The 24,617-nt window shown below is 43.6% G+C and overlaps 1 protein-coding gene across 6 annotated transcripts in view; it reads right to left on the reverse strand.

The window, feature by feature from the left end:
* The window catches only part of Sox5 (SRY-box 5), a 388,682-nt gene that overhangs the window by 199,722 nt on the left and 164,343 nt on the right, over positions 1–24,617 (reverse strand). For all 6 annotated transcript variants that reach the window (XM_026787923.1, XM_026787920.1, XM_026787922.1 and 3 more), the window contains 2 exons: positions 16,448–16,534; positions 2,693–2,865 (listed from right to left, as the gene is read on the reverse strand). In XM_026787923.1, the coding sequence (XP_026643724.1) occupies positions 2,693–2,865; positions 16,448–16,534 (260 nt within the window). The remainder of the gene's footprint in view (positions 1–2,692; positions 2,866–16,447; positions 16,535–24,617) is intronic.

A 24,617-nucleotide genomic window follows, 5' to 3' on the forward strand; every position in this document is an offset into this window, starting at 1 on the left:
CTCTCTCTCTCTCTCTCTCTCTCTCTCTCTCTCTCTGTTTCTCTCTCTCTGTTTCTCTCTCTCCCTCTCTCTCTGTCTCTCTGTCTCTCTGTCTCTCTGTCTCTCTCTCTCTCACACACACACACACACACACATACACACACTCTTCTCCCTCCCCCTCTCGTGTGTGTGTGTGTGTGTGTGTGTGTGTGTGTGTGTGTACGCGCGCACGCGTGTGTGTGTGTAGGCCAGGACAATTTTGGCTGTCATTTCTTAAATGCTGTCTACCATATTTTTTGAAACCGTGTTTTCACTGTTCTGAAACTTGCCAAGTAGGCAAGGCTGACTGTTCAATGGGCCTCAGGGACCTCAGCCCTGGGAGTCCAAGCATGTATCCCCACACCTGAGATTGGACTTGGGCCCTCATAAACAGAAGTATACCAGCTGGGGTGACTCCCGAGTTCCTGACCCCGGCCTGAGGAGGAGTGAAGATCTGTGAGTGCAGAGAGGGGGTGCCCAGGGCTGCTCCAGAGAGATGACCAGACTGGGGAGTGTCCTGGATACCCCAATCCTAACCTGTAACTCTCCTGGGGGTGCTCATCAGACAGAGGGGGCAGCACCGCCAGACATCTCTCCCACCGAAGAACACTCAGGAAAGATCTCAAGGCTAGTTTCTAAGGTGCCAAGAAAAATGCCAGAGATCGTGAGAAAAGGAAACATTCTAGAATCTACTGATGACACTCATAGAGGGGCTAGACTGTATGATGAAATGAGCAGAAAAACCCATTGCTTTTCAAAAGAAGAAGCTGCCACCAGGTCCTTCAAGGTGAGCAGGGGGCCTCTGCAAACAATCCCTTCATCTGAGCTGTGGAGTGACTTGGCTGATGGCATTGGACATTCAAGGACAAACCCGGCCTATTACATTCACAGAAATATCAGGACTTCTCACCGGGCAAAGCAAGAATATGGATGTGTCCAAAAATAGCACAAGTTCATCTTAAAGGGAAGTGATAAGGTATTTCACTAAAATTAAAATATAATGGATATGGTGGCATATCTTTGCAAGCCCAGAACTTGGGCAGCTGAGCCAAGAGGACAAAGAATACAGGAAAGCCTGGGCTACACAGTGAGACATATGAAAATATAAAAATGGTAACTACCAGGAGGAAAAAAAGAAAAGGAAAGAAAAATTAAAAACATTAGCACCCCCTCCACACAAAGAGCAGAATAATCTTTCGTGAAACAGTAAAGTACTTTTAAAAAAAGGCAAGTGAGTGGAGAACACCCCACACTGTTCAAACCATGCTGCCCAGATAGTTCTTCACTTAGTTCAAACCTGCGTTCCACCCTCACCTCTACCCAGGATCAACATTTATTAGCTCCCTTCTTCCTGCCCCCTCAGCAAAGCCTGCTCACGTGACTCCATTCAGCTCTCCATGTTCACGCTGTCCCCACTGCCTGGTTTAGAGTCACCCCTATCTATAAATACAAAACTTGTAGAGCAATATCAGGTAACTTCCTGCCTCCCCATCAGAACCCCACTTCCCTGCCTGAATCCTACCCAGTCTTCAAAGCGAACTTAGCTGACACCACCGTTAACCATTCTTTCCCAAACTGTCCCCACAGGGAACGTGTTCTGAACTCTCTGTGGTCTGTTCGTTCTTTCCATCATTCTACAACAACGCACTGATGAATTGTTTTGTGGTTTTTACACGGCTATGGCTACAGAGTGCCACATGAACCACTCTCATGTCCCACGGCCTCCCATCCCCCTACCACCCTGGTGGACTTGGCTCTTCCCTATCAATCTCTCCCCCATATTCATACCCATTCATTTTGTTCTGTGATCCAGAGTCTAGCCAGAAGCGTTTGTGTGACTATGGCCTTAAAGCTTTCCATTAGAGCCAGGTAGGCTCAACACCTATTATACAAATGGGGACAATGACCCCAGAATCTACCAATAGTCAACAATTCAGCAGTAAGAGGTGGGTAGGGCCTGCTAGCTCTTCACGGACCCACGAGGGATTGTTCACAGGAACCATTGAGAGTGATCACAGTTATGCTATGTTCACAATCACAATGGTTGTGTCAACTGAAGAGGAAGACATTTGACATGGTTCTTTCCTGGGATTGCCGTCACCCCCTCAGTAAAACTGCAACTGAAGGCTGAGAAATATTTTAGTGGAATGCTTAGGGGCTAGAAGCACCCGGATGTCCTTGTGTTTAGCTTTGTTTAGATTGGCGTTGCAGGATTTTTGAACGTCTGTCGGAGAGGTGAACTAAATCTAAAACGACATTCATTTTCATGTCATAAACATCTTGTGCCCATGTGGCGAAGATAATTCTCTACAGTATGTTTTGCACTCCGAGGCTTTGGTCGGGACTCGGCCTATGAGCCTAGCTGTCAGATTTTCCATGCGTGGCATCCTGCTGGTACTAAAGGTACGGTTGGGATTTGGGGGGGGGTGGATTTCAGACACTTCAGTTCAGGTTTTCAGAGGTAGGATGGTTAGTCCACCGCACTATTGCGGTTCCACCAAAGTAGTTACACGGTTCCATTAAGCAAGGGCGGGAGGGTGTGTTTGCTTTCTGTCCTTTCCTTTCCTTTCTAGGGACCGGGGAGGAGTGCTATGCATCGTCCTCTACTGAAAACAATATTACCAGGAACAGGCGGCAGCTGGCTGAGGATGCCCTTGCCCCCAGTCTCTCTCACCTGCTCCTGCTGCTGCTTGGCCAGCTCCATCTGCTGACGCTGTTTCTCTATCTGCGAGGCAGCCAGCTTCTTCTGCTCATCATGGGCAGCCAGGAGTTGCTCTCGCAGACTGGTCAGCTGGTTGATCATCCCCATGAGCTGCCGTTCTTTCTCAGCAAGGCTCTCGGGAGTCCCTGAGAGGAACAAGACAGGAAGACACATGGCAGAATTGAGAAGGCAGCCACGTTTCTGGGAACGCATTCTGCTGCAGAGGGAACTTGATTGACTACACGCTTGGTGGCGACAGGGAAGGCACACTCCCACCTTCTTTCAGCTTTTTCTTCAGCAATGAAAAGCAACTGCTTTGTTTATCAAAAATACCAGAACCGGGCTGAGGAGAAGGCTCGGTTCATAAAACGCTTACCCTGCAAGCCCGAGGACCTGAATTTGATCCTCAGCTCGTACCCAAAATGTCAACACAAGAACAAAAATGTACTGTGGGGATGGAGGCAGGAGGATGCTGGGGTTCTTTCTGACAACACTCCAGCCAATCAGCAAGCTCCGGGTTCAGGGAGAGAGAGGTTGTACAGTTGAAGTGGAGGGTAAATGAAGGACATCAGGTATCAACCTCTGGTCTCCATAAGCATATGCACACCTGTGCACACAGGCCAGCTCACATAAATGTGCACACACACATGCGCACACACACCGAATGGATGGCAGAATAAGCAGACATTCTGACACTTTCATCATAAATAATCTATAGTTTTTCTACCTTTTATGAGGAAATTAAGAATTGCTAGTGAACCTCTTTGATTCTTAGGTTCTCTGATGGGCCTGCAGGCGATAAAAGATGCCCGAGCCAGAGTTCTTGATCTTTATTTTTTGTTCTGACTAAAGAGGCAAGACAAAACCAGGGGAAATTAATAGCTGAATTATGATGAGATCAAGGCATTGTCACAGAGGATCTACCTTTCCTTTACCAGAAAGATTTGTTTCATTATTCATGAATCTGTGTGAATATACAGGCACATGTGTGCAGGTTCTCCAGCAGTCAGAAGAGAGTTCTGGGTCCTATGGAGTTCTAGGAGGATGAGGGCCACTGATGTAGGTGAGGGGACCTGAACTCTGCTCCTCTGGGAAGAGCAATGGCATGCTCAACCACCGAGCCATCCCTCCACTTCCTCGTTATTTATAAACTGACCAGGAAGATTCAGCATGAGAAATCCTATACTAATATAGAAGGAACACCTTGGCTCTTGGAGTGTAGCCTGGCAACAGAGCACATGGGACAGTGATGGAGGCCTGGGATTATCCCCAGGACCACAAACAAGGAGGGAGGTCTAGGGCATAGCCAACTAAGTCTGAGATCATGTTGAGCTACTGTACAAACCAGGACACAGGTGACAAGCAAAGATCCAAGTCTGAGAATACAACAGTCTCCCACTGAGTGGTAAAATGCGGTTGGCAGATGAATATCACCTTAAGTTCACCCAAACTTATATATGGATCTAGAAACGGAGAAGCCACGGCAGTCATTTAAAGGAAGGGCATGGTCCAGAGATTTAAAATGCCTGCACATCTAAGTCAGGTTCCATACGTGATAGTTCAGTAATGGACGCTACACACCAAGACAGACATGCGGCTAGCTGAATTGTTCTTCTAGAACTCATGTGAGAAACAAGACCCCCAGGGCAAAGTGCTAGCTAACAGTATGGCAGGACACGCTCGTTGGATACACTGTTTGCTCCACACAGGAGACACTAGCCACTGTTTTAATGACACATTTGCCACCTGAATCCATAAGGAGAGAGATCGACTGTGTCCCAGCCGCTCTTGCCGGCCAAGTGAGTCTCTCCTTACAAGTTTATGAGGGAGAAGCACATTTTCAAAGGAAGAATGGCTACAGTCATCAGATTATCTTCTTGAAAAGAAGGCAAAAAATAAATATAGTTTCTAATGTATTTTCAGGAGCATACAGAAAGTGATTCAGTGTGGATGTAAGGTAGGGATCATTACTTGTGATATTTCATTACTGTGTATTTATCATTTCTATGTGCATATGTGCAGGTGTGTGTGTGTGTGTGTGTGTGTGTGTGTGTGGTATGTGACCCATAGGTAGTCTACACATGTGTATGTGTGTGTACATACGCGTGTACATTGCATGCACAAGTGGAAGCCAGAGGCTAAACTTGGATGCCTTTTGACAGCATATACCTCTAATTCCATTACTAGGGCAAGGGAAACAGGAGGATCCCTGGGGCTAGCCAGTCCAGGTGAATTGCTGAGGTCTAAGTTCAATGATAAGAATCAATGCTGTTACACCTGGCTTTTTATGTTGGGTGCTGGGCATCCAAATTCAGGCCCTCAAACTAGTGGGGTAGAATAGGTACTTTACAAACTGAGCCATCTTCTCAGTCCATATTTTTAATAGTTCTCTATTTCAACAGTTAGGACAGTTTATTAATAGAGCACACCAATTAAGATAATATAACTCAGAAAATTGTATTCCATCACAAATGTAGACATCTTACTAAGGAAAATGAGCTATGTGACTCTCCTATGTTAGCATAAAATATACAAATCTCCCCAGGAAGCTTTCCTCTGTGGACATCAAGATGCTGTCTTGATAGTAAAGCCCCAAATCTGAACAAATTCCAAAGCATGCGCCCTTCGACCAGTAGTAAATATTGTGTCTGAGAATACTCATCATTTCTACAAGACCCCATGGACAGAAATATGTGCCAAGACGCGATAAGAAACATAGATACGAATAAATAACTACTCATATTTAAAAGCCATAAATTATCTAAATGGCAAGTCAGAATGCTACATAACAGCAAGACGTGTATACTGTGGAGTGTTCTGCAGTCATAAGAAAGTTGTTCTAAAGAATGATGACATGGGATTTCTTGATAGAAGTTCAAGACTTGGATGGAAGTGAGGTGTTTATATTAACACTCCCCTCCATGCCTGTGTAAGTACACACTAAAGGGAAAAGACTGAACGTTATTGCACCTCCATGTCTTCAGGAACCATCCTAGGTGAGGACACTGTACGTTATTTTAGACTTTTCTTTATATTTACATATGTGGTAAATTTCTACAGTTACTTATATTTTCATAAAATATATCTCACCTAAATAAGCAGCCATATAATGCAGGAGCCAGGGAAGCACAAGTCCACCAGCTTAAGCCAAGACAGCACCAGGGTATGGAGATGAGTGGTTTTGCAGATGAGATGGGAAAGAGTAGCAAAACTTCATGGACTGCCACTGAACTATGCAGATAAAACATATTTCACATCTAAAATCAAATGTGTGACCTTTACATATGATTCTAATTTTGTGAACCTTGAGCCTACTCCACGTTGCTTTTCTTCTCTCCAGCACTAAAGATGGCATCTGGGGCCTTGGGCATCTCAGTCATGCTGCATCCTCTAAGGAGCTCCACCCCAGCCCCTCACTACTTCTCCAGCTCCCCAATGAACAAACCTACAGCTACTTCCTGTGTGTCCAGGTCACCACTGAGTGCCCGAGACACTATTATGTCTTGAACTCAGTTCCTCCCCCACTGTAAGCAAAACAATGGTAAAGGCCTGGCAGACAACAAACCCTTGAACCTTGTCCAGTGAGTGGTATGAAAAAGAACCCCCCTCGCTTGTGACTGCTCTCCTGTCAAGTAACCACATTGTTGCTAGGACAGACTAGAGGCTTTCATTTCATAGCTACTGCATAGGATTTTAGGTTGGGTTTGGGAGACTGTAACCAAGAGGGTAAATTTTTTGCCGTGGTCTGTTTCTGTGAAACTTTTAGGCTAAAACAAAGGGATAGGTTTGATGGCTGCGCTTTCAAATTCCTTTGTTTTTCACAAAGGCTGTCCAGTGCATAAAAAGGGCTTACAGAGTTCTCTGTGAACATGAAGAGACTAGCAAAGACTCAAACAACAGTCTAGACTCAAAAAAAAAAAAACAATGAACAACAACAAAGAATATTACTCAGGTCCTGGGAGAGCTCCGGGTGCTGCCCTCACTGGAGGGAGAACACCCAGCAGCTAGTGTCTACTCCTTTAAAGCCAGGGCTCCTAGCAGCAAACAGTGCGACACACTCAGAGCCACATTGCACGCTAAGCTTAGTCTCCTCTGAATTGGAGCCGTGGAACTTACTCCCCAACTTTCCAGGGTGCCATTGATTCTGGTGTACTAGCTATCAGCATGTTTTAGCATACCTGGAATGAATGTTCACTGGAAGTCAAAAACACCCTGTGTTATTATTTCCATTTGTTTAGCAATCAGGTGAGGGACAGCCCTGCATGCTCATGTAGGTTCCACCAAGGTGATGTGGGTCAGAGGACTTCTTAGTATGATAGAAGAGATGCTGAGGACTGGGCACCAACTCTAGTGCCCCTGCCTCGGGGAGGGACCCAGCCCCAGCCGATCCTGACGTGAGGTGTTCCTCTTCACTCTTTGTCCATGTCATTCTTCTTGTCAAACACTTGGGAGGTCCTATTGACCCTGGAAATAGCACGCATCTTCTCATGGGTCTTCCTCTCTACCACCACTTGCTGACCCCTGACCCGCCTCTCTCCCATCATCTGTGCAGAAGTTCTCTCCTGCATCCCAGAGTCCATTGCTTTCCCCAGGAAAACCAGCAGTCCGAACACATGCTCAGTGTCCTAAGCTTGGAAGAGGACATCAAAGCATGTCACACAACTCAGAACAATAAGAATTACCTTACGTCCACTAGATGCAGGAGGGTCCCCCTCATGATTTATATCTCACCAAGGTCTCTAGAAAACTCATAGTTTCCCATAGTCCTCTGAGGGTTGTAGTTATGCAGAGCTAAACATCAGGGCTTTGTTCTAAGAAACCAGTCTTGAGGTAGATTGTGGCGTGTGGGAATTTCACAGGCCTTACTTGGGTAAACTAAGATGACCACAGTATCCCTAGGCAGCAGCATCCTATGGTATCAAGCATCATATTTGTAGCCTCAGTTTGACCACGATAATGGTACCCAGGGAGACAACTGCTTCCCAGGACTGGCTTCTTCCCTTCCTTGAGTCGTATCTATAGCACAGCTCCTGTGAGACTCGCCCAGTCCTAAATGTCAGTGCAATGTGGAGGGTTACCCAGGAAAGAATGGTCGCTCATAGCTTAACTCCATATGGAAGAGATAAACAAACACTCGGGCACTCAAGGTGGACCTTGAATGGCAGCTCTGCTAGTGACCTCTCTTAAACACTAACATTAAAGAGGTCACCACACCTTGCTTCTTGTCAACCAATATCATGCTCTCTGTGTTGTATTCCTACTGACTTTCTGTGTATTGTGTTAAAAGTTCTGTAATAGCAGGACATCAATTTATTCTGCACTATGAGCATCTACAAAATGAGGCCTCATGCTTTGTGGATACCTGATATCTGTTAGCTGAATGAACAAAATCAGCCCAAGAATAGTCAAAAGGCTGCACAATTCTATCTACAAGGATGGTACTTTAAGTGATCCTTATTGTATCCGAACAAGCTATTGAAGTGGTTAAAATTAAAAAATAAAGAATAAAAAGGGGGTCAGAGAGATAATTCAGCAGTTAGGAGGACCTGCTCCTCTTATAGAGGAGCTGATTTCAGTTCCCAGCACCCACACAGCGCAGCTCACAACTGCCTGTAATTCTGCAAGACCAAGCGTGCTTAACTGCTGAGCCATCCGCCAGCCCTCAATAACGATTGGACGTGTTTACGTTTGGGTTTTCATTTAATGTAATGCAAATAACTTTTTTCAAGGTGCTTGCACCCAACTACTTAATGTCCTTAAAATGCAAAAATCAGTTTTACAAAATATCCCATTATATTTACTGTATTTGGATTGCACTCAATACCTGTTATATATGCTATGAAAATTTTTAATTAACTTATGTGTTATTTTATTTTTATTGTATTGAACGGATGGTTGGCCTCCATGTATGTCTGGGTACCGCTTTCATGTCTGGTGTTGATGGAGGCCAGAAGAATGAACAGGACTCCTTGGAACTGGAGGTTCCAGGTGATGTGAGCCATCATGTAGGTGCTGGAAATCACACCCTGCTCCTCTAGAGGAACAGCCATGATATTAACCACTCTGACCTCAGAATCTCACTCAAAGATTCAGACTGGTAGGAAGGTCCACATATGAACAGACTAGGGATGCCAGGATGTGTTACAGGGAGCGCTAGGCACTAACTACTCTGGCTGGAATTTCATGGTGCTCTTCATGTACAGTCTGTCTAGACGTGTTCTCAATATTTAAAGGTCTTTAGAGATAGTCTATCCTAATGCCATGAAAGATAGGCCACTGAGCATCATGCAGAAGGCTCAGGCTATATATACCGCAACTCCAGTATGTGGTTTAGGATAATTGGTCTCTGGCTATTATTATTTTTTAACAATCTGTGAACTGGGACAAGATGCCTATCGCAATAATTTTGTGAGGAAGTTGTTTATGGGATGATAAGCAATAAATACTTAGCATTGACTTCCCTTAAATGAGCAGATGAGGAAATGGAAACCACAAGACAAAGACTGATTTTCCCAGGGTACGTGAAAGAATTGGGGTCACATGACTGCTCACTGCTGTGGCTTTATCGTTGCCCCCTTACTAGGATTAGCATGAAGCCAGAAGAGTCAGGGGACTGAGTATCCAACAGTCCAGATCATATTTTACAAGCTTTGGAAGAATCTGTATCTGCAAGAATACAAATGATGTTATCATTATTTTAATTTTACAACTCAATTCCTCTCAAGCTTATAAACTGTATTAAGCGGCAGGATAACAATGTCTAACATAAACTCAGATAAAATATGACCTCAGTATTTCCTATCACACCTGAAGCAAGCACATGAAAGACTGTCTTGCATTCAGTACAACACATGTAAAAACCCACACGCAGAAACCCTGAGATCTGCCAGTGGAGTTCTCTTCCTGCCCCACATCATGCACTCAGTACAGTGTGTGTAAAACCCTTCTCCCAGGGACCTCTGAGATCTGGTGACAGCACCCTCTTTCCATCCCTAAGTTTGCTTGGACACCCAATGGTAGGCTGACCACTGGGCAACCAAAAGCACAGGCGTGTTGCCTTTTTTTGCACACTGCAGAGCTGCTTCCCTTGCAATACCCTCTGTGCATCAGACTTTCTTCAGTCTCATGACATTTTAAGATACTTCTTTAGCAAAATGTGAAAGCATCACTTAGAAGCAACTGCAGAGGCTGGAGATTGAGCTGAGAGGATTAAAAACATAAACATTTACTTTATTTAGAAGTAAACAACTGTGTGATATACCTTACTTCTGTCTTACTCTTCATTAAACATCTTCAGGGTGTGACAGCTCTCACAGGAAGAAACATTCTCAGCCTCCCTGAAACTGCACAGACTTAAAAGCTTCAGGTCAGCATGCAAATGCCACTCTCACAGGGCAATGCTTTTGACCCTTAAACAACTACAGGGCCTTAAAGATAGGTTTAAGACACCTTTCCAGTGACACACACATGAGCAGATCAAAATCTTGACGTTGTTGTATATATGTTTTAAATTTTCAAAATTCTGAATGAGTTGGGTCATTTCTCAGACACAGTTCAACTCTGTCTTTGAGACAGGGTCCTTTAATAGGTGGGACTTGTCAAGAAGTCTTGCTTAGCTGGCCCCAGGTGCCAGGGATCTACCTGTCTGCCTCCAAGTGCTGGGGTTACAACCAGGACACCAGGCCCACCCAGCTTAGCTTTTTACTGTAGATTTGGGACTCAATGCAAGCCCTTCACCAGCTACCAAGCTATCTCACCAGGACTTAGATCTTGTCCTTGGGGAGGGGAGGAATCTTGTGACTGACTTCTGTTTTAATCCTGCTCATTTTCAAGTTATTTAATGCCATCTAAACAGAATAATTATCTCTCTCAAGGCACATACTCAATGTGCTTGTCTATTTCAAAAATGTACATCACCTGAGAGATTATCTTAATCCAGGTATTGACTCTACTCCCGTGCTTAATTCCTGAGCTCAAAGTCAATTGTATTGCCCAAAGGATTTTTGACATGAATCCAGAGATGTTCAGTGTTTTCTGCATGCCCCATTGTCTAGAATGAGCAAAATTATGGGTTTGAAATAGTCATATTTTTATATTGTCAAGCTCAGCTGGCATTCTCCTCTACATTATACATACAGCATTTCATGGCCTTAACTAAAAAATTAGAACTTCTGAGTCCTGTGTAGGCTGAAAATGAATGACCTGTTTAGACTAGACAGAGTCACCATGGAGCCCCAAATGCTGTCCTCAGGTGAAGTGCCCGTTCACTGATCTTTGGTGCCATGAAATTCTACGCTAGCCGAAACAATGTGGGTACCACTGGTAGCCAGCTGGGATACTCTCATCACTTCCCCATCCCCAATCACCACTGGCCTATAAAAGGCATCTGTCACCCTAGCCACCATTGCTACTCAGAGTTTCTGCTGCAGATGACATAGAAAGTCTCTGAGAGATGCCCAGTGACAATATGTCTGAGGAGAAAAGAATAAACCATTTCCTCAGGCAGCTCCTTGGAGTATAGCATGAGCTGACTGGCTGCCACTGACGGAGCTTTGCAGGCCAACGGTTACATCAAAACTAGATTCTGGGTACCTAACTAGATTCTGGGTACCTTCCGTGTGTGCATGGGAGGGTTAATTCTGCTATATATTAAAAACCTGAATGTGTCACATCTCTGAAGTGCCAGTGTATAAAATGGTATGATACCAGGCAAAATGTTCTGGTGTTTTACAAAGGGACAATGAGGGGTCAGTGCCAAGGCTCTGTGGGTAAATGCACTTGCTGCCAAGCCTGGGCCCAAGAGCCTACTTGAAGGAAGGAGAGAACTGACATCTACAAATCCATGGCCTACACAGAAGCATGGATGCAGATACTTGCGCACATGTCTGCAAGCACTTGCACACATAGTAAAATAAATGTAAAAGCGAGAAATGAGTAACTTTATTCTCTCAAAGGCCAGCAACCTTTACTAACAGTTTCTTGAGAAAAAAAAAGTGAGATAGAATCTAAATACAATTACTTATGGACAGCCAATGTATTATATTTATTCTTCCTATGGGAAAAGTTTCCCACTTACTCTTTTTGAATACTTATATTGAGAAGCACTTTTCATAAACTTCTCCAAGTTGCGACTCTACTAATTTGTCCAATAACTGCAAAGAATTTCATGGGTCAGCACTGTAGCTAAATTACTGAAGAAAACAGCACAGACTTGGCTACAGTATTAAATCTACAAGCATTCCCTATCTCCTAACAATCTTTGAAAGTCATTAAGAGTCTACAATCAGTCTCTCCTAGTTTGTGCCTTTTGTGTTCTAATTTTCTGTAAACCTATTTTTTTTTTTTTTTTGGTTTTTTCGAGACAGGGTTTCTCTGCGGCTTTGGAGCCTGTCCTGGAACTAGCTCTGTAGACCAGGCTGGTCTCGAACTCACAGAGATCCGCCTGCCTCTGCCTCCCGAGTGCTGGGATTAAAGGCGTGCGCCACCACCGCCCGGCTGTAAACCTATTTTGTACCCTAAGTAATTGACAGAATCTCCTCTTTGTATTTTTTCAGGAGCAATTTGTAATCCCCATTTAGGCAAAACTTTTTTACTTCTTCAAATATTCTTTCTAAATTATCTGCATTTGAGTCAGATAACAAAATGTCATCCATATAATGGTAAAATATAGAATTAGGAAATTGTTTATGTATTATTTCCAATGGCTGATTTACAAAGTATTAGCATAGGGTGGGACTATTGAACATTTCCTGCGGGAGGATGGTCCACTGGTACCTCCTAGTAGGCACTGTGAAAGCAAATTTTTCTCGACCCTTTTCTTGTAAAGATATAGTGAAGAAACAATCCTTTAAATCAATAACTATAAGAGGCCATCCTTTTCTTAATAGAGAAGGCAAAGGAATTCCTGACTGCAGAGGGCCCATAGGCTGAATAACCTTGTTGACAGCTCTTAGATCTATCACCATTTTCCATTTTCCAGATTTCTTTTTAACAACAAATACAGGGTGAATTTCAAGGGCTGGTTGGTTCTTCAATATAGTGAACATCTAATTGCTCTAAAGCTTGCAGTTTGTCTTCTGTTAAAGGCCATTGTTTAACCCATATGGGTTTCTTGGTTAACTATTTTAAAGGCAAGGCTATTAGTAACTCTGAAGGTTTGCTAGTTGTTTTGTGTTCTGTATAGCCTGAATGGCTGATGACCTTCATTTATAATATTTTATAATATCCTTCTTAGAAACATGAGTTTTTGTGCCTGCCTGGAATGTTGACATGGGTATTCCATTGCTGCAGGAGGTCATGACCCCATAAATTCACTGCAATATTAGCTACATATGGCATTAGCCTTCCTTTCTGTCCTTCTGGCCCTATGCATTCAACCCACCTCATGCTTTGTTTTACTTGAGATAGGGTTATCAGTAGCTCAAATCAGCAGGAAATAGCCTGGAAAACAATGCCCACATTCTAAAAAAAAAAAGAACTATGGATATTTTCCTTTGTTCAGAATGTTGGTTACAAGTTGTTATGGATAACAGTCAAGAGAAAAGCTAAACAAAGGAGATTAGATTCACAGTTCTTGTTTAAAAAAATGGGGGGGGGGAGTGCTGTGGGACAATGGTCTTTTATCCTGTCACTTGTATTATTTTTAATAAAATGATGATAGGCAGTAGACAGGCAGAAAGTATAGGCAGGGTGACCAGGCAGGAAGTAGAGGTGGGGCAACGAAAATGCTGGGAAGAGGGAAGTGCAGTCTACAGTTGTGACCTAGATGCAGAGGAAGCAAGATGTGGCTGCCTCGACAAGTAAGGTAACAAACCATGTTCCTAACACAGACAAGAATTATGGACTAATGTAAGTTATAAGAATTAATTAATAAGGAGCTTGAGCTACTGGGCCAATCAGCTTATGATTAAAGTAGGCCTCTCTGTGATTTCTTTGGGACTTAACTGGTGTGGGAGTTCCTTCTGTCTATGCGTTGATTTTATTGGTTAATGAATAAAGAAACCTGGCTTGGCCTGTAGCATGAAAGGAACAAGGCGGAGTTAGGGAAGCCATGGAGCTACCACCAGAGTCAGACGTGTCGTAACTTTAGCTGGTAAGCCACAGCCACGTGAGGATATAGAGATGAATAGAAATGGGTTAAATTAAGATGTACAAGCTAGCCAATAAGAAACTAGAGCTAATGGGCCTGTAGGATTATTTCGGACTAAGCTAGCCAGGCAGGCAGGAACCAACAAGCAGCCTCTCTACCAACACTTAATGGCTGCAGGAACCAGGCAGGAAAGAAACCTCGGTCAATAATCCCTATCCCCTTCTTGCCCCAGTCACCCAACACCTTCTCATATCTCTTCATATCTCTTCTTCAATCTCTCTCTCTGTCTCTGTCTCTCTGTATCTGTCCCCTTCTCCCCTCCCTCTCTCTGATTCCTTCTGAGAGTCAATAAAATTTAAATAAAACTGGCCAAGATAAGCAGAAAGCCCTTCTCCCCTTCTAAGATGCAGTAACTGCTGTGGAGCTGGCTACACCACCCTGACATATGTGAAAGTTCTATTCTAATCTATTATTTAAAATGATCATGGCCAAACCCAGTCATTCAGCACATTCATGTTTTCCTATTTTGAAAGAACATGCAAAGCCCAACCCTTTGGTCTCCCAGCCAGAAACAGTAGACAAATGTGTGAGTCTCACACCTTCCCCTGCCTAGGTTAAAACGGTTGCAGAAACAAGGCAGCCATTGTTCTCTGACTTCTTCTGAGGTGGCAAGAAACCACATTCCTGGGCATTGACCCCCCAAATTCATTTACCCCCAGAGGCAATCTTCTATTGTAGCCTCTGCACCCATGAACAATGACTTGCAATTGTGACTGTCACACACGGTCAACTCAATGCTGTTTTCCCCACTTCACTGGGAAACCTGAGCCGAACACCTAATAACCATCTCCCCCGGCAGGAAAAAAGACACACAGTTGCTTTCAAAAATGCTTCTGGAAACTGCTTTCTTCTTTTTTAACAGAACCAGAGGACAATAACTGAACTTGGTCTCTGAATGCAAAGCTTTAAAAACTCTAAATTAAAGACAGAAACTTCTTCTGTGATTGTACTAGAGCATCCTAAAGCAGCCCCCAGGCTAGGCTCAAAGGACAGCAAGGAGCCTCTATCTAAGCTTAGCATCACTGCCCTCAGGGCTTTCAAGTCTGACTTGTGAGGGAAGAGAAGGAGGAACTGGATTGCAAGGCTTGAAGCAGGCACTCCTCTGCCTCCACTCTGGGTGGTTGAGGTCAGTAGTGGAAGACAGAGGCAGGGACTGTATGTCCCTCACCTGGGGGTCATGCTTAAAAATCCAGCAAAAAGGTGAAGGGCTTGATATCCCGGGGTGTTAAGCATCCCTTTGTGTTCCCCTTAAGTTCTGGAAAGCTCTGAGGAATACTAATTGTTCATTTCAGTTTCCTTCCAGATAGATGCTGGTCATCAAACTTGTTCAATTCTCCCTCATCTCGCTACCCATTCTCAGCCTCTGAAGCCAGAACAGATGCAGCTTCTAATGACTGACAAACAAGTAAATCACCAGTCAAATGGTTTTTCTGGAACTTTCCAAACAGTCAGATATGAAAAAAGAGTTTGCTTATGAACTGTGAAGTTTATTTCTGACAGGTGCTAAATGTAAATTTCAGACATCTAAAATTAATATCAGTATATATATATGTATATTTCTATCTCTCTCTCTATATGTGTGTGTGTATATGTATATATATGTGTGTATATATATATATATATATATATATATGAAGACAAATGTTTTGCTTTACTCCAGGATACTTGGAAGGATGGAAGGAACAGAGCCTTACAGAAGAGACTGTCACTTCAATTTATACACCACAAAGTCACTTAGACTAGACATGTGCTTATATGTATATATGTATATACTGATATTAATTGGTAGATGTTTGAACTTTATTTTAGCACCTGTTAAAGATAAGCGCCACAGTTCATAAGCAGATGTGATGCTGTTGATGACCGAGCGTCTTGACATTCTCAAAGTTTATATTGTTTTAGAATTTAGGACTACAAGTACCACACTGGCAGCAACAGGGTGCAGTGGGCTGTCCCATACTCTGAGAAGTGCTGCTTTAGAACTAACTGAAAGGGTCATCTGCTTCCATTTCTACATGAGAAAATTAAATCTACTCCCTTGTTACTGGAAGTTTGTTAAGATATGAATATTCAATGTTTTCTGAAGTCCTCAGAGAGCTTTTATTAGTTGTAATTGCTGACTGCAATAAGCTCAAAGATAATGTGGTAGACACTGACTGGAGACACCCTTGGACTTCGTCTGCCTTGCTCATCGTGATGGCTTCCAGCTGCCTACTCTAAGTATGCATACTTCAGACATAGAATATGAACTGTATTTCTAACCTCACCATGCTGATGATGTATTCGTACCTTTGAAATAAGTCGTGCAAGTCAAAGAAGAGGAGGAGAAGGAGAGTAAAGCCACAGAGAGAGAGGCTTTGTGCTGTTAAGACAAGAAAACCAAAACCCTATTCTTGATCCTACACAGTGCACGGAGAACACCCAGAGAGACTGGGTTTACTCGCAGCTAGTAAAAAGGCCGGCCGGGGAGCGTACAGGAAGCAGAGGGCCTGGGACAGAAGTACTCCAGAAACGCTAAGCCTTACAAACAGCAGCTTCATTTCTGAGCATTCCAGATCAAAGCAGCTCATACTTCCTACCTTTTATTTCTCCGAAGTTCCCTGATCCCATTGCCAGGAGCTTGTCTTTCCAGTCCTTCGAGAGCAGCTTTTCAATACTGGGGGTATCTAAGTAAAGAAAAAATAAAAGACAGCTATAAGCACACAGGCAGCACTCTTTGCAGCGGGCTCATGGAAGCCTGTCTGCTAAGAATAAGGCCATTGCGGTCCTGGCCCCAGTTCATAATGGCTTCATCAACAAACTGATAAGAGGGAGTTAAAAGAGAGAGAGACAGAGAGAGAGAGAGAGAGAGAGAGAGAGAGAGAGAGAGAGAGAGTGTGTGTGTGTGTGTGTGTATGTGTGTTTGGTCACCTGCTGTTTCGAAATCATTAGCTTTTCCCCCTTGCAGAACAAAGCCGTGCTAATTCTTTATGATAATGGGCTTGTGCGAACCCATAGCACATTGTTTTAAATTTGGTGGACAAATTCTTGCTATAATGGATGCTTGTCAATTTCAGAGTGTTAGTCTGTAGTCACAAAATAATTATGTTGATAAAATGCGGAGTGAAAAAAAAAGAGGCAAAGAATTAGCCCTTAAACCTGCTGCATGTAATTACATCCCCCTGTGTGTTTACAGTTCCGTGTACTTTATAATATGTGTAACATTGTGTGGTGGTGACCACCGCGCCGTGGCAAGATTTGTGCATACACAGTGAACACTGGAAAAAAATAAATAAAAAGCAAGCAAACAAACAAACAAAAAGGTTGACATAAAAGGCGCTGTTCAAAGATGGCCAAATTGGGTGAAGCGAGTGATGTCTCTAATGGAAACGCATTATTTGCTTAGTTCAGATTTGTATCACGCTTTTTGCAAATGCCCCAGGTTGGGACAGGACAGACACATTTTCGAGAGCAAGGTCACGAGTTCCAGAGCGTGGTTTGTGTTTGTAGATCCCTGGCTCGGCCCTCCCCTTTTGTCCTGAGCCTTCGCTCTAAGTAAACACAACTGTAATAAAAGCAGCGCACATTAGACTCAGGTCCACACAATGGAGCTCTACGTTAGTTCCTGTCAGCGTCTGGCCGGCGATGCAGTGACAGTGCCTACAGTGACAGAACATTTCAGATCTATAGTCAGCCTTGGATTCGGTTAGAAAACAAAACAAGCACTCACACTCCCAGAAGGTCAGTGTGCCCTGTGTGCCCCGTGCCTCATCTAAATGACAGCGCTACACCCGTCATCCTGGGTCTTAGACACATGTTGCTGTCTGCACCATCATGCATTTCTGTTTGTTCCAACGATTATTGACTCCCCAGGAGGAACAGAAAGGGATGACTTGCTAACTTATCAGAGAGACCGCCTGTCCTGGGGGTTTCAGTGAGGCAGAAGTTAAGTACAGAAGATTTCTGAGATATTGAAAATGATAGGTGGAATTTAAATGGCAAAAGATAACAGTTATTGTTTTAAATCCTGTCCATATATAGGTATATGTACCATGCATGCTACGTGGCTAAAATATATATTTCTCTTTGTCACGAAATATCCATTTCTAATTTTCATTATGAAGGAATGAACTTCCTTGTACATTTCCCTAAAATATACAGCCCTGTTTTTTTTTTTTTTATCTCACCTTTTGGAAATGACAATAGCAATGCGGTGGTCAGCCAGAGTGCAGACTGGGGCTGTAGTTGGTGTTTCCACTCGCATCATGATGTCTAAAGCAAGTTGAAAACCCTTCTGCACTAAACTTCAGTGTGTCTACATTCCCAGTGAGCACTGGGAAAATCAGTTCTTAAACCTTATCAGAGTAGGTCAAACAAACACCACTGTTTCTTTATTCAGAGCTCAAAAAAAAAAAAATTGCCTGAGTAGCGTGTAAACAGGGCATGGCCAGTATGGTATTTGTAAGAGAGTTCTGTCAGTCATTAAAAGCTAACAAACCTCTGCAGAGCAGGAATGCGGCAAGAGAAATCCACTGTGGACTAACAATGGCCTTGAGCCTCCCTGCTCCAGAAAGAGACCTTTTTACTTTTAAGGCTATTGTCTGCCAGAGCCCTGGCAATGCCTTTCCCTTGCAGCTAGACAAAATATCTACTGTCGCCGCCTCATAAAGGGACAGAAGTCTTCTGTCTAAGTTGCAGAGTTAAAGAAACAGCAGCCAGACTTGTGGAACCTGTAGAAAGTTCTTGGCCTCCTTATTAACAAGCCTTAAAATATAAGGCTTTCAGAGAGCTGGTTCAAGTTGACTCTTAGCATACAGGAGGGAGGGATGAATGGACGGATGAAGGGAGGGATGGATGGAGAGATGAAGGGAGGGTGGGAGGGAGACAGGGAGGAAGGGAAGAAAAAGCCGCTTCTGTGTGGCATGGCAAACTTCTCATGGCAGGTAAAAATTGATATTCACCTGTTAAGAAACCAAAGCTTAGGGAAACACAGGACTCGGCCACTGTGAAGCTAAACGCAAATCTCAGCCTGCGGTTTCAGTCACGCACAGACATGCTCACACAGACAGACACACCCTCACTTCCTCTGTGGGGAAGCTCCAGTTTCCAGGGGCCACTCGGAACTCCACTAAAGTAAAAATTGCAAAGAATAAATTGAACTTTATAGAATAATGTGTTTGCATGAGTCTTAACTATGGGATTAAAGGCTAGATTTTTTTGAGGGTCTCATTAGCATCAGAACTTAATCTAATTATATGATTTTGCACTATGGAGTTTGCACTGAATGGTTTAAAAAATCCTATGAGCATGTATAATTAAATTACCTCTTTTACTTATAAACCAGAAGACTCCTGGGCTATGAGTGAGAAGCAAACCAGATTGTCACCTATCTATGACAGCAGCTACCTGGAGTAGCTGTGAGGGGTGGGGTCTGTACACCCAGCCTTCGCTTTCAGCTCGCTGCCTGAATTTCTGTCACATAAATAGGGCCGGAAAGTCTACTTCCCACAGTGCACTTCCTGCCACGGTCTCCTGCCCTCACAGGCCATTCCTATAGTCATGCTACGGGATGGCGTCCAGTCATGGGGACAGTCGGGTGCCCTCCAGAGTGACGGAGTTTCTCAGAGAACAGTAAGGAAATCTATGATTAGAAACGGAAAAGACAAAATGGCAAAATCCCAATATTTACAAGCAGCTGTTTTCTCAAGTGTGAATTCAATAAAGGAATGTCTACCACAGCTCTGTAAGTACCATTCACTATATACGGTGGGAAAAGTTAGAGTGGCTCATTATGCAATATTTTGTTTTCAAAAAGGAGGTTCACTTTTAAAGACATAGAGTTGAGTTGGGTGCTGTGACTGTGGCTCGTGACTCTTTGCAGCATTAGTAAGCTTCCAAGTTCTGAACTGTTTATTTTTTCATGGTTTTTGTTTGTTTGGTTGGTTTATTTATTTATTTATTGCATAGGGTCTCAACTATGTAGACCAGGCTGGCTCCAACTTGCAGAGATCTGCCTGCCTCTGCCTCCCCAGCCCTGGGATTAAAGGTGTGCACCACCATGCCTGGGATTAAAGGCGTGCGCCACCATGCCTGGTGTGCATTTCCTATCTTAAAACACTTAGAACTTCATTCTCCCGAGCACCGGTTTCAGGGTTACCCTCAAAACTCACTATTCCCTCAAATACAGTCATTGTTAGAGTCAGCAGTGGCTCTGGCACAATGTCTCAGCTCAAAGAGCCCTGTCAGTCATGACACCTTTGATGGCAGTGTGTGTGTACGTATTCCGTTCCATGTTGTAGCTGAGGCCACTCACCTTTGCCCAAAATCAGATAGTCCAAAGCACAACAGATAGACTATAAATCCAGGGCTCTTACTTCAAGGATTTGTCTTTTTAGAAGAAAACTAACACATGCATGTTAAAAAATAATGTAAAATAAATGTGAAAAAATAAGCCACGGAACATTAGAGCCTAGGAAACGGCCATCGTCTGCCCACACATTAAGTGGGTCTATGAAATCACTTCTGCTTCTTTCCGCCATCCGCAGCCGTTAGACATACTGGCTGGCTTTTCTCTTCTCTCTGGCTCACATTGGCTTCCTCACATGGCTGCCTATGGCAATCCCCAAAAGAGAACCCCGGAGAATGCCAGCCATTGTTACGGCAGCAGCAGCAGCATCCTGCCTCTTTAGGGCCTGCTCATTCGCTGTAACTCTCTCTCTCTCTCTCCGTTTCCCTCTGGTGCCAAACCCTCTTAAGACTGACTCCCTGGGCTGGAACAATGAGACCTGGAGACCAATGCCAACATATTGTAATTCTCCAGCAAGCCGTCTGCGCCAAGAATTAAACCACATTCATGCCAGCGCAGTAGCTTACACGCAACCTCAGGGTTGTGCTTTGGATGTATGTAGGGTATTTTTCTGCTTTAATCTCTTCTGAGCTACAGTGGCAGGGCACATTGAACAACTGAACAAGTAAAATGTATGTACGCACGATATTTGACTTTTTAAACAAAACCCCAGGAAGCGGGCAATTCTACCACTGTTTACACTTTAATCTGTCGCTTCAACTGAAGGGCACTAATCTTGACTTGTGCTGGTGAACACACGTAGGAAGGGCATCACACTTTGGAAAGAATAGTGATGTAACTGAATCTCAAACATGCCAATTGTTTCTCAAATCATGAAGTAAACATATGGGTAGATAAGCCAGCAGCTGAATTTTAAGACTAATAATGGCCTCTCTTTATCATTTAGATCAGCATTTTATAGAAGCCATTGGTCAGATATAAGCTGAACATACATGATTTGATGATATAAAACTAAAACAAAAAACAAATGTGCCATCACCACATAAATCTAATTTACACAGGAGTTAGACATCTTTAGGGACTAAGACATAATCTGAAGAAGTTATGGATTATGTAGTATTTAGATCCTTTACTAAGGAAACCAGAGTGGGGTGATGGCTATTATTACTCAGTGTGACTTAAACCAGCCTAGACCAAAGTCTTCATTTATAGTCTGAAACACAATAAATTATCAAGTTTCAAATATTTGCTCAAAACTCATGCACCTAATTAAACCTAAAGTCGGCGGCTGCAGCACTGTCCACTCCCCGGCCAGCATTCTCTTCAGCACGCCACACAGCTGCATTGTAAGTTCTGCCTCGTATTTTGTGGTCCTGGGGTGGAACGCATGTGCCTAAGCAAACAGAGTCTGTTGTGTGAATCGCACCCGCATCCCAGCACAAATCTCTCTGCTAAAGGGCTAAGCGTTTGAAAGAGTGGAACTTTTGCTCCTTTTATTTGCTGCCTTCAGGATCAGGTGGCAGGTGACACTGTTAGAACTATCACCGTGGACGCAGTAACCTCTGTTAGGACGGGACGCCAGTTCACTCTCGCAGGGGCCCACTGAAAACCCGCGAGAACTGCAGAGCGGAGGCAAGTGTGCAAGTCAGCGCAGCTCCAGCTCAGAGCGTTGCTGTTTCATTATTCAAGTCACGGCCATCACTACAGACTTGGAAGGGGAGCACTGAGGCAGGCCTGCCAATGACATCAATAGGAAGTCACCTCAGAAGGACAGCACGACAATGTACAGGCGGTACATGTGGACGACTGTTACATGACACAGGGTAAGCAGGAAGTTCTTACATCCAAGAGAAGCCCTGTGTGCACGAGATCAGAGGGCCCTCCCTAGCCTGAGCCCGCCCATCACTGCAGCAGGGATACCAACTTCAAGTTCTCGGAATTTTTTAAGCTCGCACATGTCCCCACAAACCACGGACTCACAGCTGGTGCTCCACAGCACCCAGAGCACGCTGGCCTCACTTTTATATGTAATTAACTATCCTCAAGTGACCTAAGGCCTGGACAGGCTTTTGTGTCCGTATTGACAATGCACATGCTTGCTTCCCCTTGAAAGTTATTAAGAACTTTCTAATAGACGAAAAATGGCTCCCACAAGGCGACTTTAGAAAAGAATACTATACAATCAGTTCCAGGGACTGGGGAGCTATTGTGATAGGCTTCAGTTTTCTTGTTGTGCTGACTGTAAAATTGGACGTATTTGTTCATTATATCCAACTTTGCATCACATTTTAGAAGAGCATTTTTGCCAGTGCTGTTTTTTGATGTGGGATTTCTCTGTGTAACAGTCCTAGCTGTCCTGCAACTAGCTCTTGTAGACCAGGCTGGCCTCGAATTCACAGGGATCTGCCTGCCTCTGCCTCCCGAGTGCTGGGATTAAAGGTGTGCGCCACCATTGCCCAGCTAGAAGAGTAATTTTCAGTGCATGATTAAATATGTCAAACTAATAGGCTATCATTGCTACATATCTATAACCCTATTTACTCCTTGCAAGGCTGTTGCATATAATGTTTTGATATATTTCATTTTTATTAATGTGTCTGTGTCTGTGAGTCTCTGCAACATACATGGAGGTGCTTGCAGAGGCCAGGAGAGGGCATTGGCTCCCCAGAGCTAGAGTTACAGGCACGTGGCTGAGCCTCCCACTGACAAGGGTACTAGAAGCTAAATTCAGGTTCTCAGGGTGAACAGTGTCTGCTGATAAGCAGTGGTTCTCAGACTGTGGGTCTCCTTTGCAAACCTCTGTCCCCCAATTATTTACATTAGGATTCATACAGCAATAAAATTAGAATTATGAATTAGCAACGAAAATAATTTTATGGTTGGGAGCAACCACGACATGAGGAACTATATAAAGGGTCAGAGCATCAGGAAGGTTGAAAAACCACTGTGTTCTCAACTAGCCACTGTGTGTGTGTGTGTGTGTGTGTGTGTGTGTGTGTGTGTGTGTAATTCGTTTCATTTAGTCCATCTGACGTGAATTTCTGATCATCCTCCTTCCACTTCCCAAGTTCTAGATCACGGACATTCACAACTCTACTCTGCTATAATCTCCTTACATGTTAGTAGGCTTAAAGAGTGAGCGATGGGATTGATGATGCCCTCATTCACCCCATCGGAAGATAACATGCCCCGTGTAGCCTGCAGACATGACTATGCGGTTGTTTTATTATTCGATCCCACTGAGGACACTGCAAGCTGTGGGAGGCAGCTTTCCAACGGGGAGTTGCAGAGCGTAATTCCTCTGCTACAAAAACTCTTTGTCTTTTTACTACTAGATATAAAAGGAAAAATAATGATTTAATGTCATAAAACCTGACTCCATCTCTTATGGGTTTATTGCTCTTGGGCAAGTAATTTACCCTCTTGCTGCTTCAAGTTACTCACCTGAAAACAGGATAATGACCACCCTTATCTCACGTTCCTGTGAAAACTAAGGGACGCAAAGGGTTTAAATAGGGCTGGCACTTAGTACCACTTAAAAGTAGCAAGCAGTGTTACAAGTCAGTTTAAAACTATCCAAAAGAGCTGCCTCTATGGGTAACTCTGCACACACACACACACACACACACACACACACACACACACACACAGACACAAGACACACAGAAACATACATATACAAAAACACACACATACAGATACATATATTCACACATGCAGAAGCACACATGTATACACATACATATGTACACAGACACAATACACACAGAAACATACACACACATGCACAAACATACATACTGATACATATATACACATGCAGAAACACACACGTATACAGATACACATATATACACACGGACACATAAATGCAGAAATACATACATACATATATGCACGAACATACATATACATGCACACATGCATGTAAAGCCACATGTGCACACATACATACACAATCACATACAAAAACATATACACATACATATGTACATGCATACATACATACATGCATGCACATACATATACACATCACCCATCCCTTCAGCCATAATTACTCTGTGCTAGCTGTACCCACGTGTACTTCTATGATTAGGACTATCACTGTCACTTTTCATTCTCTGTAATAATGAAATGCACACAGTGGCAAGGAGGGGGAAAGTATTCATTCGCAGGTTAATGTATGTAATGTCTCCAAACAGCACAAAGAGACTCAGCTAGTCTTTGTTTCCTATTTCCTCTAGACAGCTGCCATCCCCAAGATCCTCAGGGTTGCGGACATTATCTGAAGGTTTGTAAAAGTCAGTGAGATGGGGAAGTTAAAAGGCTACCCACCAACAGCAATGCTTGTTGTTTTCATTTACTGGCGTTGTAACCCCCTCTACCATCATGGCCAACTAGCCCCAATCACCACCCACATCCACCATCATGGTTAACTCACCCTGATCTCCACCCACATCCAC

Source organism: Microtus ochrogaster (assembly GCF_000317375.1).
Source record: "Microtus ochrogaster isolate Prairie Vole_2 chromosome 14 unlocalized genomic scaffold, MicOch1.0 chr14_random_2, whole genome shotgun sequence".
Taxonomy (NCBI): Eukaryota; Metazoa; Chordata; class Mammalia; order Rodentia; family Cricetidae; genus Microtus; species Microtus ochrogaster.